At 34.3% G+C, this 17,002-nt stretch overlaps 2 protein-coding genes across 2 annotated transcripts; one reads left to right on the plus strand and one right to left on the minus strand.

The window, feature by feature from the left end:
• Positions 1-896: 896 nt before the first annotated feature.
• Positions 897-1,427, plus strand: LOC111904258 (pathogenesis-related leaf protein 4). Its single transcript, XM_023900035.3, has one exon. The coding sequence runs from the start codon at positions 918-920 to the stop codon at positions 1,404-1,406; it is 489 nt and encodes a 162-aa protein (XP_023755803.1). The 5' UTR covers positions 897-917; the 3' UTR covers positions 1,407-1,427.
• A 12,090-nt stretch (positions 1,428-13,517) lies between these two features.
• Positions 13,518-14,252, minus strand: LOC111904276 (uncharacterized). Its single transcript, XM_023900053.1, has one exon. The coding sequence runs from the start codon at positions 14,250-14,252 to the stop codon at positions 13,518-13,520; it is 735 nt and encodes a 244-aa protein (XP_023755821.1).
• Between the last annotated feature and the right edge of the window lie 2,750 nt (positions 14,253-17,002).

Consider the following 17,002-nt stretch of genomic DNA (forward strand, 5'->3'; position numbering starts at 1 on the left):
TTCATTCTTTGGTCTCCGGTCTAACCGTTTCGACCGACAGGTTCAAACCGGTTTTTTAAAACATTGGGTACAATCCGATGGTGTAAGCCCAAATTGGGGCAATAGTTATGATTATCATTAAATCATTATCGCAACTTGGGTTGTTTCAAATGTTAATACAAAATAAATGCAATGTATTATATCCGATATATTATGTTACGATACCTAAAAGCTTTCAGTCAAATCTAAATATACTTGCGATTGCGACTTGTTTAATTTTTACTGGGTATAAATGGATAGTGTAAGCCCAAATGGGGGCTTAATTTGTGATTAATATTAAGACATTAACGCCACTTGGGTTGTTTCCAATCTTAATACAAAACAAATGCAATGTATTAAATACGATATGTTATGTTACGATAACTAAAAGCTTTCAGTCAAATCTAAATATACTTGCGACTTGTTTATTTTACTGGGTATAATTGGATTGTGTAAGCCCAAATGAGGGATTAATTAGTGATTATCATTAAGACATTAACGCCACTTGGGTTCTTTACAAAACAAATGCAATATTTAATATTTAATATACGATATGTTATGTTACGATTCCTAAAAGCATTCAGTCAAATGTAAACATACTTGCGACTTGTTTTATTTTTACTGGGTAGAATTGGATGGTGTAAGCCCAAATGGGGGCGTAATTTGTGATTATCATTATGACAATAGCCACTTGCGTAATTTCAAGATTTAAATCAAAGGCCTTTGTGTCCGATGGGGAAGTTTTGGCGACTTTGCTTAAATTGCATGCGTACGTTATTCACCTTTGCACATGCATACCAAATGAACATCCAATATCACATAACATCCTATAAATACCCATTTGTAAATCATGTATCTCCATCATCGAACATCAATTATCCAACAAAGTAACTATAGCAATGGTGTCATTTAAACTCTCATTTACACTTGTTTGTTTCTTTACCTTAGCAATTCTTCACACCATCAATGCCCAAAACTCCCAACAAGATTACTTAGATACTCACAATGCAGCTCGTGCCGAAGTGGGTGTCGCAAACATTGTATGGAATGCCACTGTGGCTGCCTATGCTCAAAACTATGCTAACCAGAGGAAAGCCGACTGCAATCTTGTCAATTCTGGTGGACCTTATGGTGAGAACCTTGCTAAAGGTAGTGGTACCTTCTCAGGCACTGCAGCAGTGAATTTATGGGTAGCTCAGAAGGCTTATTATGATTATGCCACAAATACTTGTGCTGGTGGACACGTTTGTGGACACTATACTCAAGTAGTGTGGAGTAATTCTAATCAACTTGGATGTGCTAGGGTTCAGTGTACAAATAATAGTTGGTGGTTCGTTATTTGCAGCTATTATTCTAGTGGAAACATCAATGGCCAATCTCCTTACTAGTGAACGTGAGTTGTGTTGCTGGTTATATATAGAGATATATAACATATGAATAAATATATATACATCTTTTTGGTGTAATAAAGAATTAAAGTGATACTGAAACATTGTTTGTCTTTTGATTGCTTGTGTTCATCTTCTTCTCTGTCATATTTTGTAATTATGTATTTAGCAAATATCTAGAGGAAACGAGTCCAAAAATACCATAACAACATACTGATCATATTCTCTTACACGAGATCTTATTCAAGAATTTTCCAGAAAATATCACAAAATATTGAAACTAAAAGTTTAGTATAATGATAGACACATGCATTAACGAATTGATATTATCTACCGACACTTGGTACCTCAAATACAAATAATGTCTAAAGGATCGTCCATGCATCTTGTCATATTTTTATCAGTATTTGAGAAATTTACATTTTTGGTCTTTGAATACATATAAAATTTTTGCTTTTTAAAAATGTTCTGGTCCATAAAAAATCGATTTGTAATTTTGGTCTTGTTTTTGAAATTTCAAAATGATTTGAGTAAATTATAAAAGTCAATCACCATGGTGTTTTACTAAACATTGCAAATTTAGTCAAAGTTTAAATTTCATGGTTTACTTCTAGAGTTGATCTTCATAGTAACCTTCATACCACTAAAACATGGGGTCATGCAGCTCTGGAGTAAGAAAACAATTGTTGGGCAGTTATCGAGTGGGTGTTGGGGTAGCTGCGGTGTAAGGATGGGGAGTATGGTTGCACAAGTAGTTGCAGAGCACTACGGTGTTCAACATACTACAGTTACAAGGGTGGTGGTGCTCGATCAATGGGTCACATCAGTTCGTGACACTTAATAGGCCCAACCTAAACCAAATTTTAGATCAACTCATCTCTATAGATAAAGTCACTTTGTACAAATGTGACCTTAAGGCAAAGAGCATGTGCGCCGACTATTATTAAGAAGAATCTCTCTTTAGTTTGTCAGTGGATGTTACTTCCTTGATCAAGTAAGCCATGTTAAATAGTGTGTTCTTTATTTTATTCGTGTCTTTAATTGTTTTGTGAATGTGTTCTGTCTTTTTACTGGATTCCTCGATTCTAGCAATTCGTATAAGAGTTGTGGATGAAGTCGGGAAACTATGATCGTTCAATTCGAATGTCACGATTACTACTTTTGGAATATGCACATTTAAGGTTATCTCTACTATAATAAGTTACGCAAACCACTTAATGAAAGAAAAAATGAAGCGATGAAGAAAATGGGCCGGTACACGTTACGTTGTCATGTTCTTGGTTTGTTTATGTTATCGTATGCAAAGAATGTTGCATACAACGCTAGCAACGAAATAACAGCGTTTTGGCAGATCAAAAAGTCATCTAAATTATATGAGGATGTTATACTCATAATATTGAGTTGTTTAGACATTTTAATACTAAAAATGAACTAATAAAAAAATGTTACAAAATAATTATTTCATTGAATATGATCGAACTAAGAATGTATTAAATGGATTTAATTAACATTCTAACGAAGTATAGGAGGTTGAAGCGACAATTAAATTAAGATAAAAGGGTAAAGTGTCACAAAAATATACCTAGATAAAAAATAAAATAATTAATAGAAATTATGAAATGACTAAGTTGTTGTTTGTTTTTTTAAGTCAAAATGTTTGCAGTCTGTGGATCACATCTGCAAACCTCTGCGGCAAAAAAAGGTGGACCAAATGTCTGCAGTCTGCAATAAGAAGATTGTTTGTTTTTAACGTATGCAACTGTTGAAATAAATTGATTTTTCTAACTTAATCTCATATCATAAACATTAAAAATGTATTTTCAAAAAAAAAAAAACTACACGGTGGCCCGTGTCTTTTTTTGTTTGTTTAGGTTAAAATGGGGTCTGAAGTCCTTTGAAAACAGTGGTCCATGTCTGCGTCAGCGCCAGGAAGACCTTACGCAGACGTTTTTTGATCTGCGCACTTCCAAAAAACAAACACTTTGCGAAGACATATGTCTGCGCGGCGCAGACAGAAGTGGTTACACAGATCTTTACAAAAAAATCAAACAACCCTTAAGTAAAGAGAGAAAAGAGAAATATAGGTCGATTATTGAGTAACAGAAAAAAAGTTCAAGGACTATAGTTGTAAAACTTATTTTAATCACCATTCGTAAACTTCCACCTCATTTTCCTTTATTTTCCTTTGAGAAATTAAATATCCTCCTACATTTTATTCTTATTTATCCTCCTACCATATCAAATGTTTACATGTGACACATTTAATGACACGTATAATGAAATCGATAATATTTTAGTCCACTTATCAACATTTAATATGGGTAGGAAGATAGTAGGAATAAAATGTATGATGCTATTTCATTTCTCTTTTTCCTTTTTCCAGTTAAACCTAAAGAAATTGTCATGTTTCAATTCCCCTAATTTTTTATTTTATTTTTAATAATATATTTTATACAAATATTATTATCTTTTTGTAGAGAATTAAACTCCATACATTTTTATATAATATTGTTTATTTTTTAGTATATATAATTTATTTATATATTATAAAAGCTGAAAAAATGGATATAGAGTATGTGGTAATAGGGAGTTAGGGACATACTGGAAATTTTTCACCACAACCACACCCATGGTCAAATGGTGCGGATTTGGTACTCCTTGCAGCCTTAAGAACTCACGCAACCCTTGGTTTGCCTTGGTTCCTTTGTCTATTTTCTCGTTTATTCATATCCAACCCCTACCTCTATAAAAACCCTATACACCTTCCTATTGAGGCTGCTACATGAGAACAAAAAAAAGGGGAGAGACGAGAAGGAAAGATATAAGAGGCGAGGATTTAAACCCAAAGAAAAGGTTAATTATGTAGCATCAAGTTCCAAGTAATATTTTCTTCTCTTGATTTCCATGTTTATAGAATTCCTAAAACCATATATAGCCTTCCATTTCTTTTGTTGTGCAATCAAGCTGTTGGATTATAGAAAGACAACGATGTGTATGTTCATTATGTATTTGTGACTTCAAGGGTCATACTTATTACAATATTAGGAAAATTTTTAAAAAATAAAAGGAAAAGAAGAAAGAACAAGTGGAATTGATATGATCATGCTTACTAATGAAAGCCTATTCCATCTCTTTAATGTCAATGTAGCTTTGAATTTTTACATGCTAAAAAATATGTAGGATAAATATAACAAAAGTTACTAATTTTAACCGAAAATTCAATTTCGAAACTGCGTTATTTTTTGTCTAAAATTGGACATTTCATTTTCAGTTTGTTACGGTTCTGACTACTTGACCGATCAACCCGGTTGTCTGCAGACGTGACATGATGACGTGCTAATTCTAATAACATGACATGTTGTAATGGCATATTGATGTGTTAAAAATGAAAAAAAAAAAGCACAAAAGACATTAGGTTGTCACATTTTTCAATTTCGACACTAAGTTTTATTTTTTATTTTTTTTGAAATTCAAAACTCCATATTTTTTTCCAAATTGGAAATGTAACATCCCAGAATACGACCCAAAATTTTTTGTTTAATCATTACTAAAATCATTAGATCAATACCATAAAATAAAACCCATATGTCAATGTATCCAAAACCATAACAAAGTATCACAAGAAAACTGTATCGAATCATGTCAATGAAAAGCTAATCAACTCTCAAGACAAAAACTGAAACTATGGTGTGTGCGATGCCATCATCCCGAGCTCTTCCCTTTACTTGCGGAAGTACCTGAAACCAAAACTGAAACTGTAATCACGAAGCTTAGTGAGCTCCCCCAAACTACCACATACCATACAATAACATATAAACACATACCGGGCCTTGCCCACTGCATCGGACCGAAGTCCAGAAACTGCATCGGACCGAAGTCCGGAACTATCTGGGACCTTGTCCCCTGCATCAGACCGAAGCCCGGAAACTGCATCGGACCGAAATCCGGAACTGACTGCATCGGATCAAAGTCCGGAACTGACTTGGACCTTGTCCCCTGCATCGGACCGAAGTCCGGAACTGACTGAACATAACATAGCATAAACATAACAACTAGTATGAACACATATACTGCATATTGCATCGGACCAGGGTCCGGAACACATAACACAAAACATGCTTGAATCACAAAGACATCAAGCAATCTAATTACTTCATCGGACCGAGGTCCGGAACTACTGCTAACTAAACGGGTCGGCATTGTAGTCGTAGACCTGTTCCTATTGGAAGGAAGACTCACCTCGTAGTCTAGCTGCTGAATAAACTGCTCTGGAATATGTCTGTTGCGGCTCCGGTTTCACCCCGGCAACAATTTCCATATGTACACTCAATCAATTACGGATAACCATACTGAGGGTAAAATGACTATTTTACCCCTATTCAAAGTCAACCCTCTGGTCTAAGTCAACATACAGTTGACCTGACTCGTCGAGTTGGGCCGCCAAATCGTCGAGTCCCTATTCTCATCTCTCAATCGTGCCCGCTACTACTCATCGAGTTGGGCATAGACCCGACGAGTTCCTCTTCGATACTAACATTCAGTCAATCTGCATCCGACTCGCCGAGTTGTATGAACAACTCGTCGAGTTCTCCTTCATCAGATGAACACTCTGGCTGTGACTCGCCGAGTTGTATGAACAACTCGCCGAGTCTGTTCTTGAGATATGAAGATTGTCTTAGACTCGCTGAGTCAGGACATTGACTCGCCGAGTCCCTCCATGAATGAGTCTGATCTCCGACTCACTGAGTCCATCTACAACCCACTGGTTCCACTCGGCATAACTCACAAAGAGAAACATCAGGGACTCGCGACTCGACTCGCCAAGTCCAAAGAACTACTTGCCGAGTCGGTTTCATGCAACTTCTATACAGTCGATTATGCTCGAATCCAGTGCATCCAACTGATAGATCTGGGTTCCTAAGGCTTGATTAACACGTAAAGTTTCCAACTTTACGTGTACATAAGCATCCATAAAGGTTTAAAGGCTCAAAATGTAATAAAAGGCGGTAGATTTAGGGTCCTCATGCAAAATGGTTCCATAAAGGCAATAGATCTGAGCTTCTAGAGCTCCAATCTTGGTAGATCCGAAGGCTATTCGACACCACATGTTCTCCATAACACTATTAAGCCAAAATGTAAAAAACAAGCTACTTATGAGATCTACTAGAAGAAGAACAAGGGTTTGGGGCTAATACCTCAATGAAGACTGTGATACCACCAAGAACTCATATATACTTGCTTCTTCCTTGATTCCTCCTCTTCTCTTCTCTTCTTCTAATTCACCAATGAATCACAACTTCACAAAGTGAGGAAAATCACACCAAAATGATAAGGGAGGCTAGGATTTTCGTGTGAGGCTTTTCTGTGGGTGAGGGGGCTAATGGATGCACAAAAAGTTGTTTAAATAGGGTACAAACCCGTGGATTTAGGGTTTCTTCCAGACTGGCGGACTCACCGAGTCCCGAATATGGACTCGTCGAGTCGCCTAACTACACGTGCTCGGGAACCCGTCTTTACTCGATGAGTCGGGCTACTGACTCACCGAGTTCCTCTTAAAAAATATTTGACTAAAACATAAATAAATAGCATACCAGATTTGGGGCGTTACAGGAAATAATATATTCAAAAAACATTTAAGTGTATTTTTAGGATGTTATTGGTTTATACATGTTCCATTAGATTACCATGTTCATGGGAGGGGTTAAAATCCCAAGGTATGTACATGCGCCATAAGAGTACCATGTTCATCGGGGGGTAGAGATGAAAAATGGCAAGCGTCAGTGCATGTGCTATAAGAGTATCATGTTCATGTGAGGGATAAAATTGGTCAAGGATTTGTGCATGGTTCATAATAAGAAAATGCCCACATGAGGGATGAAAAAGGTGTCCGTGGATGTGTTGTTAGAGTACATTCCACCCATGACTTGACCAACGCATGTAGCAGGAACCCCAAAACCATGTGGTCACAAGGAGTAAAAGTGATGAGTTACTAAGACAACTTAAGGTAGGTTTTTCCTATATGATATTTAAGAGTTATATGATGTTTATGAGTTGATGATGACTTCCTTATAGTGTGCTACATGATGATTATATGTGATATGTGTTTTGAAACCTGATTATATAAAGAGTTTATTATGAGTCAATCCCTTTCTATCTACCCAAATTTCTAGTCCGACGTTGCATTTTGATGTGTGTCTCAGGTGACGATAAGTAGATGATGCTTTAGAGACTATGAGAGATTTGGCGATTTCATGACTAATTTTTGTTCATTGAAATCTTTCCATCTTTTCTCTTTAAAGCATTTTGATATTTATGAAATCTTTAAAATAACCTCATTACTCTTTTTCTCTTTTAAACACTTAAACTTTAAAAAAATATCCAAAGTTCTTTGATAAATATTGTTAATCTTTTCTTTTGAAGTACTTGTAAAGTATAAAGCTCTTAGTTAATATTTTACACATTTCTTTGGTAAATCTCTTTATTCGTTTCTGTTTTTGTATTTACTTTTATTCATTTATATTCAATTAATTTTATTTGCAGAAAAATATTTTATCACCAAAGAGCGCAAAACTCCTGGGCCAACTTTCATGATGTTCACATCGCTCCAATAAAATATAAAAAAATATCACAAAACAACTATATACAAGTTGCCATAGGTGTGAATCATATGCTTAAAAAGCGCATAAGGATGTAACAAAAATTTTTAGTATTCGTTTATAGTACAATGCTATTTTAATAATAGTTTTCTTGACTCTTTTAAGATAAAAGAAATAGAAAAGGCAAAGCATATTCATAGATGGTGTAATCTTTGTGCATAAGAAGATGGTGTAAGTAAAAAAGTTGCATTTGTATGCATGTTGTTATTTTGTGTAAAGTGTTGAAATAGAATTAGAGTGCATTGCTTGTATTGATATTTAAAGTAGATTACATATATGGTAAATAGATTCCTATTATTGTATGTATATTGAAATTTGGAGATTCTTATTATTGTTACTTATAGGTGAATATGTTGATTATCCCATTTAGAGCCCGTCGGTATGTTGCCAAATTTTTGAAAAAAATTATAATTACCGTATTTTTATTTTTATGCTTATTGCAAGATAAAACAAACAATAAGTGTAGAAAAAGTAGTGGAAGAGGTCGGTGGTGATGAGTCAATCGATGAGGTTGAATGCATCAAACGTGTACTTGGAAAAATGCACGGTTATACACATGGTGTGGCAGGAAAGTGTAAAATGAATCACCTTATTACGCACCAATACTTTAAAAATTGTTGGAAACTTAATTTCCCTAAATCAACAGTTGACTTAACAGTTGGGTCAACAATTTACCTAACAAATACAACAATTGATATTCTCTCAAAACCCTAACTCCCAAGTCGCATCGTTTCACTTTCATTTTGTTCCTTCATAATTACAAATTTCAAACTATTAAGTCAAAGATGCAGATGATGGAAATCATGAAAGTGATGCAGGTGATGGTTAATTATACGAAACTTTTAACCAATTTCCTAAAATGTATTTATGTTTCTAAAACGTTATCTGAAATGTGTTATAAATGAGTTGAAATGAAGAAACTGAAAAAATAAACAAAAAAGAGGGAAATATAATTTTGTACGACAATGGCAATGACATGTCGTGCCTATCGGTTTAACTATGCGACAACATGTCGTGGCTATAGGTAGACCAATGACGATGAGATGTCGTGGTTAAACAATATATTAATTTTTTAAAATTTACAATTTCTTAAAAGGATGTAAGGCCACTTGGGTTATTTCAAATCTAAATACGAAACAAATACAATTATTTTATATACGATATGTTATGTTAGGATACCTAAAACCTTCTACTCAAATCTAAATGTAATTGAAACATGTTTATGTTTTACGGGGTATAATCAATATTTTAAAAACTGGTTTTTTAGTTGAACCGATATGGTGATCGGTTCCGGGTTCAACTGGTTCAACGGTCGGCTCAATCGGTTTCTATAATTTTCACCTTTTTTTGTAAATTTTCCTACATACATATAGACATCCACAAATTTAAAAATTAAATGCAAGTTTAAAATCAATCAAAATACATTAAATACATATAAACATAAGTTTTACATCAATCCCCGTACATTAAAAATAAAATAAAATATAATATGAAAACAAAATATAGTTTAGATAAATACAAACACATTAAAAAACTTGATAACGCTTACCAAATGTTTTTATTCAAACAAAATGAAAACATATTTGAAAAAAAAAATTGTTATCAAAATTATTCATTTCTATGTGTGTTTATTTAATTTAACCGGTTCATCCGTTTACTTTAATCTGTTCAACCATATATTTGTAAAACCCGACCGGTTCGTTTATGTTCGGAAATAAACATATAACAGTGCAAGTTGAACCGCTTCATTCTTTGGTCTCCGGTCCAACCGTTTCGACCGGCCGGTTCAAACCGATTTTTAAAACATTGGGTACAGTACAATCGGATGGTGTAAGCCCAAATTGGGGCAATAGTTATGATTATCATTAAATCATTAACGCGACTTGGGTTGTTTCAAATGTTAATACAAAATAAATGCAATGTATTATATCCGATATATTATGTTACGATACCTAAAAGCTTTCAGTCAAATCTAACTTGTTTAATTTTTACTGGGTATAAATGCATAGTGTAAGCCCAAATGGGGGCTTAGTTTGTGATTAACATTAAGACATTAACGCCACTTGGGTTGTTTCCAATCTTAATACAAAACAAATGCAATGTATTAAATACGATATGTTATGTTACGATAACTAAAAGCTTTCGGTCAAATCTAAATATACTTGCGACTTGTTTATTTTACTGGTTATAATTAAGAGTGTAAACGAGCCGAATACTACCAAGCTCGAAGCTCGGCTCGACTAAAATACTCGAGCTCGAAACTTGGCTCGAACTCGACTCGAGCCTTGATTTTAAGCTTGAGCTTGGGCTCGTGAAACACTCGACAGTCTCGAGCTCGGCTCGGCTCGGCTCGACTAATATTTAAAAAAATTAAAATTACAAAATTGATTAAGAAATATTAAACATTCCACATGTAAATGTCCAAACTGCCAAAAAAAACACTATTAATCACCTAATATTAATATAACATTGACATCAACTATATATGTCATAAATGAATAATTATAAAGAAATGACATATATCTTATAAATGAACAATTATAAATAAATGACATATATGTAAATTATACTAAGCTCGACTAAGCTTGCGAGCCTTGCGAGCTGAGTATTTTTGTACTCGAGCTCGGCTCGATAATGTACTCGAGTAGCTCGAGCTCGAGCTCGGCTCGATTAAGGTCAAGTCGATTTCGAGTATTTTCCGAGTTGGTCTCGAGTTTCTCGCGAGTTGGTTTGTTTTACTTACACCCCTAGGTATAATTGGATTGTTTAAGCCCAAATGAGGGATTAATTAGTGAATATCATTAAGACATTAACGCCACTTGGGTTCTTTACAAAACAAATGCAATATTTAATATTTAATATTTAATATACGATATGTTATGTTACGATTCCTAAAAGCATTCAGTCAAATGTAAACATACTTGCGACTTGTTTAATTTTTACCGGGTATAATTGGATGGTGTAAGCCCAAATGGGGGCGTAATTTGTGATTATCATTATGACAATAGCCACTTGGGTAATTTCAAGATTTAAATCAAAGGCCTTTGTGTCCGATGGGGAAGTTTTGGCGACTTTGCTTAAATTGCATGCGTACGTTATTCGCCTTTCCACATGCATACCAAATGAACATCCAATATCACATAACATCCTATAAATACCCATTTGTAAATCATGCATCTCCATCATCGAACATCAATTATTCAACAAAGTAACTATAGCAATGGTGTCATTTACACTTGTTTGTTTCTTTACCCTAGCAATTCTTCACACCATCGATGCCCAAAACTCCCAACAAGATTACTTAGATACTCACAATGCAGCTCGTGCCGAAGTGGGTGTCGCAAAGCCGCAAACATTGTATGGAATGCCACTGTGGCTGCCTATGCTCAAAACTATGCTAACCAGAGGAAAGCCGACTGTTGTTGAAACTTGAAATCAAGTTTATAGTTCATATATTTTGATTTTAGGTTGCTATTAAAAGTTTTTTCAAAAGACATTTAGATGTTGGAGACAACAATGGTGAAGGAACTTCCAAAAAAAATAGGGCTAATGAAAGTAATCAAGTTCCACAAACTAATCAACCGATGCCAAAACTGAAAGTGACACAATCTTTTGATTTGAATGATCTTCCTTCGGACCCGGGGGATAGGCCATAGATTACATCTTATAATGCTAATCCTGGTTACATCTCTAGTTGATGGTTCTAAATATTTTACTATAGATGGAGATTTGAATCCAACATAAATTCTCATTCTTCTTTGAGGACCCATTTTTGTGTGGTGAGGTGGAGAAATGGGTACATAAATTGCACATCTAAACGTCCTTAGATGGGAAATATTTGGTACATCGCCACAAACCAGTTGAATAGGGGAGAACTTATGATAACTAGTTGGCCTGATGCGTATAAGTGATGCCGCATGTAAAATTGCATGTCCCCTTGTTGATGTAGGAAGTTTAGAATGCATTAGTAATGGTCTTGCAATTAATTGAAGGCGTTCGATTAACAACTCAACTAAACCATTTTGTGTATGAACATATGCTACATGATGCTCAATAGTTATCCCAATCGACATGCAATAGTCATTAAAAGTTTGTGATGTAAATTCTCTAGCATTATCAAGTCGAATTTTCTTAATTGGGTAATTGGGAAAATGTGCCCTTAGGCGGATTATTTGTGCAAGTAATCTTGCGAAAGTGAGATTACGGCTAGATAACAAGTACACGTGTGACCATCTAGTTGACGCGTCAATTAAGACAATTAAATATCTAAATGGTCCACATGGTGGATCAATTGGTCCACATATATCCCTTGAATTCTTTCTAAAAAACTAGGGCTTTCATACCCAACTTTATTCAATGATGGACGGGAAATTAATTTTCCTTGAGAACATGCAACACAAGACAATTCATTAGCTTGAAAAATCTTCTGGTTTTTCAAGGAATGACCACTTGAACTTTCAATTATTTTGCGCATCATAATTGATTCGGGGTGGCCCAACCGGTCATGCCAAACTTTGTAGGTGTTCTTATACCTTTTATTTTCAATAACATGAGATTCAATCATTCTAATATTTGTATAATACAATCCGGAGGACAATACGGGTAATTTTTCCAAAAGACTTTTCTTACCCGATATCATTTTTGTAATATTGAGATACTCTTTATCACCATCATTAGTTGTTTCAACATGATATCCGTTGGACCGAATATCCTTAAAACTTAATAAATTTCTTGGTGATTTTGATGAAAATAATGCATCGCCAATTCTAATTATTGTCCCTTGTGGTAATATGATATTCGCTCTTCCGGAGCCTTCAATCATTTTTGCACTACTTGTTATTGTATTAACATTTGCTTCTCCAATTAATAAGTAAGCAAAATATTTTTCATTATTAAAAATGTTATGTGTTGTTGCACTGTCTGCAAGACATATATCTTCCTCATTTCTTCTGCGAATATTCATATTTCTCTTCAAAAAATATATATAATAATAAGAAGAAGAAATAAGAAATATTCAACTTAGAGAAATAAAGTCATATATTATTATTTTGAGTAGAACCATCGAGATCTCTTCTCATGAAACGACTATGACATAAAAATCTTAAAAGACATTAAACAAAACTACATATTATTCTTGACCATAACAATGACTCTAAACAAACATAGTGCAAAAATAAAATGATACTAGAAAACCAACAATTTCATGATATGGAATATCCATCTCCTTTTATGGGAAAAATTGGGTACTTCCATCACCATCCATAGCACCGTTTGTCCCTTCCGTGTAGGCAAGATAATCGGCGACATCCAAATGTCCCATTTCTAGTTGATATTCGGAAAAATAATTTTGAAAAAAATTTGTTTCCACATTTTTTTCCTTCTTTATATTTTAGAAAAACTTGATAAAGATCAATAAAATGTTTTGGAGTGCAACATGTACGCGACCAATGACCGGTCATTTCACATCGGTGACAAACATTTTCAACTTTCTTTTTGCCTTGACCACTTTATCAATAGGATATGGGTTTTTGTTATTTTCCCACTTCTGGTGGTTACTTATATTATTACTATTGGTGGGACGATCATTATGACGGCCTCCACCACGTCCACGACCTCGATCACGACCACGGCCACGACCACGGTTAGACCCACGGCCGTTAGAATTAGATGATGTCGCATTCATTTCAGGGAATGGACTAGAACCGGTCGGACGTGATTGGTGATTTTTCATTAAGAGCTCATTATTTTGTTCAGCCACAAGAACACATGAGATTAATTCACAATATTTTTTAAAACTTTTCTCACGATATTGCTGCTTCAGGAGCATGTTAGTGGCATGAAAAGTAGAGAAGGTTTTCTGTAGCATGTCTTCATCAATTATAGTCTCACCACATAGTTTTAGTTGGGAAGTAATTTTAAACATGGTTGAATTATACTCACTCACAGATTTAAAATCTTGTAGCCGAAGGTGTAACCAATCAAAACGAGCTCCAGGAAGTATCACCGTTTTTTGATGATCATACCTCTCTTTCAGATTATTCCAAAGATCAGTTGGATCTTTGACAGTGAGGTATTCAACTTTTAATCCTTCATCGAGATGGTGGCGAAGGAAAATCATCGCCTTATCCTTTTCTTGGCTTGATGCTTCATTTAAAGGATGTACATCCTTTATGGTGTTTCCAAGACCCATAGCATTAAGGTGGATTTCAGCATCAAGCATCCATGATAAATAATTTTTTTCCACTAATGTCAAGAGCCATAAACTCAAGTTTGCTAAGGTTTTCCATAGTGAAAGTACTAATCAAAATAAAGAGTTGTATGTTAGAGGATTGTTAGTTAAGAAGTATCATAAAATTACTTGTGAGCATTGTATAACTTGTGAGCATTATACATATGAACTTTGAAAAAAAAATTATATATATATATATATATATATATATATATATATATATATATATATATATACCTGACAATGACAAGAACGACAAGAAGTTGGAACTCTATGGTAGAGCCTCGTGTTGATAACGTCTTATAAAATATGATCAAATAACAAGATAAAATATAAAGTAAAGAAAGACATGAGAGTATAGAGAACTTTTATTCCAATACTTGTGATGAAATCATTAAGTTTCTAATACATATGGCTCACTATTTATACTATCCAAATAAGATGAAAGATGAGTTATAATATGAATGCACATAATGATGGTGTATTATTACATTCATAAAAACACATTGAAATGGTTGTTACTAATGCTAAATAATGATGGGGAGTTATGGGAGAAATGGAGAATCCAATGGTCATTCACAAACTAATATTTCATAACAAGTATTAGAATTATGGACATGTCAGAATATTATGTTACCCCATGCAAGCGTAGGACCAATAATACTAACCAACATCATATTGAAGTTAGTGATTTTTAACACAATCTTAGATATGCAAATTAGTTGGGGATAGATTTAGTAAAGTTGGCACGGAGTTGATGGAGAACATGGCGGCATTGAGTCCTTGTGACTCATTTTCTAGTTTTGATAAAGCAAAGTTGTTAAAGCTAAGCGAGATATACAAAGACGACTTTCACGATTCAGAAAGGGTGCAACTTCATGGACAACTTCATATCTATTATCACTCTTTGCTCCATGATGAGAGATTTTTCAACTTGAAGGGAATTGCAGACCTCTCTCGTTTATTGGTGGAAACCGGGAAGCAGCTCTCTTTTCCTTTGGTTTATAGATTATTAAAACTAGCTTTGGTTTTTCCCGTCGCAGCCGCAACCATTGAACGGTGTTTTTCAGCAATGAAGTTCTTGAAGACCGATTTGTGTAATAGAATAGGTGATGATTTTATGAATGGTGCTTTGATTTGTAGTGTAGAAAAAGAAGCACTAGAGAATGTTAAGACTGAAAATGTAAATACTCGCTTTCGTAAAATGAAAGATCGAACACGTGAACTTTAAAATGTATATTTTGTTATGGAAGTTGAACTTTATATCTAATGAAATTGCGGTTTTTAATTTTTTTCTAATTGTATATTACACAAAAAAAATCGGATACCCCTTTAATTTGACCTTGGCTCCGCCACTAGATACTAAAACATTGTTTGTCTTTTGATTACTTCTGTTCATCTTCTTCTCTGTCATATTTTGTAATTATGTATTTAGCAAATATCTAGAGGAAACGAGTCCAAAAATACCATAACAGCATACTGATCATATACTCTTTACGAGATCTTATACAAGAATTTTCAAGAAAATATCACAAAATATTGAAACTAAAAGTTTAGTATAATGATCGACACATGCATTAACGAATTGATATTATCTACCCACACTTGGTACCTCAAATAAAAATAATGTCTAAAGGATCGTCCATGCATCTTGTCATATTTTTATCAATATTTGAGAAATTTACACTTTTGGTCTTTGAATACCTCTAAAATTTCGTTGTTTTAAAAATGTTATGGTCCATAAAAAATCGATTTGTAATTTTGATCTTATTTTTGAAGTTTCAAAATGATTTGAGTAAATTATAAAAGTCAATCACCATGGTGTTTTACTAAACATTGCAAATTTAGTCAAAGTTTAAATTTCATGGTTTACTTCTAGAGTTCATCTTCATAGTAACCTTCATACCACTAAAACATGGGGTCATGCAGCTGTGGAGTAAGAAAGCAATTGTTGGGCAGTTATCGAGTGGGTGTTGGGGTAGCTGCGGTGTAAGGATGGGGATTATGGTTGCACAAGTAGTTGCAGAGCACTACGGTGTTCAGCATACTATAGTTACAAGGGTGGTGGTGCTCGATCAATGGGTCAGATCAGTTCGTGACGCTTAATAGGCCCAACATATACCAAATTTTAGATCAACTCATCTCTATAGATAAAGCCACTTTGTACAAATGTGACCTTAAGGCAAAGAGCATGTGCGTCGACAATTATTAAGAAGAATCTCTCTTTAGTTTGTCGGTGGACGTTACTTGATATCCTTGATCAAGTAAGCCATGTTAAATCAGTGTGTTCTTTATTTTATTCGCGTCTTTAATTGTTTTGTGAATGTGTTATGTGTTTTTATTGAATTCCTCGATTCTAGCAATTCGTATAAGAGTTGTGGATGAAGTCGGGAAACTATGATCGTTAAATTCGAATGTCACGATTACTACTTTTGGAATATGCACATTTTAGATTATCTCTACTATAATAAGTTACGCAAACCACTTAATGAAAGATAAAATGAAGCGATGAAGAAAACGGGCTGGTACATGTTACGTTGTCATGTTCTTGGTTTGTTTATGTTATCGTAAGCAAAGAATGTTGCATACAACGCTAGCAACGAAATAACAACGTTTTGGCAGATCAAAAAGTCATCTAAATTTTATGAGGATGTTATACTCACAATATTGAGTTGTATAGACATTTTAATACTAAAAATGAACTAATAAAA

The sequence above is a fragment of the Lactuca sativa genome, chromosome 7, assembly GCF_002870075.4.
Source record: "Lactuca sativa cultivar Salinas chromosome 7, Lsat_Salinas_v11, whole genome shotgun sequence".
Taxonomy (NCBI): Eukaryota; Viridiplantae; Streptophyta; class Magnoliopsida; order Asterales; family Asteraceae; genus Lactuca; species Lactuca sativa.

What these genes read in the sequence shown, in the direction of transcription:
- LOC111904276 (XM_023900053.1), bottom strand. Translation starts at nt 14,252, where the DNA reads ATGGGTCTTGGAAACACCATAAAGGATGTACATCCTTTAAATGAAGCA.
- LOC111904258 (XM_023900035.3), top strand. Translation starts at nt 918, where the DNA reads ATGGTGTCATTTAAACTCTCATTTACACTTGTTTGTTTCTTTACCTTA.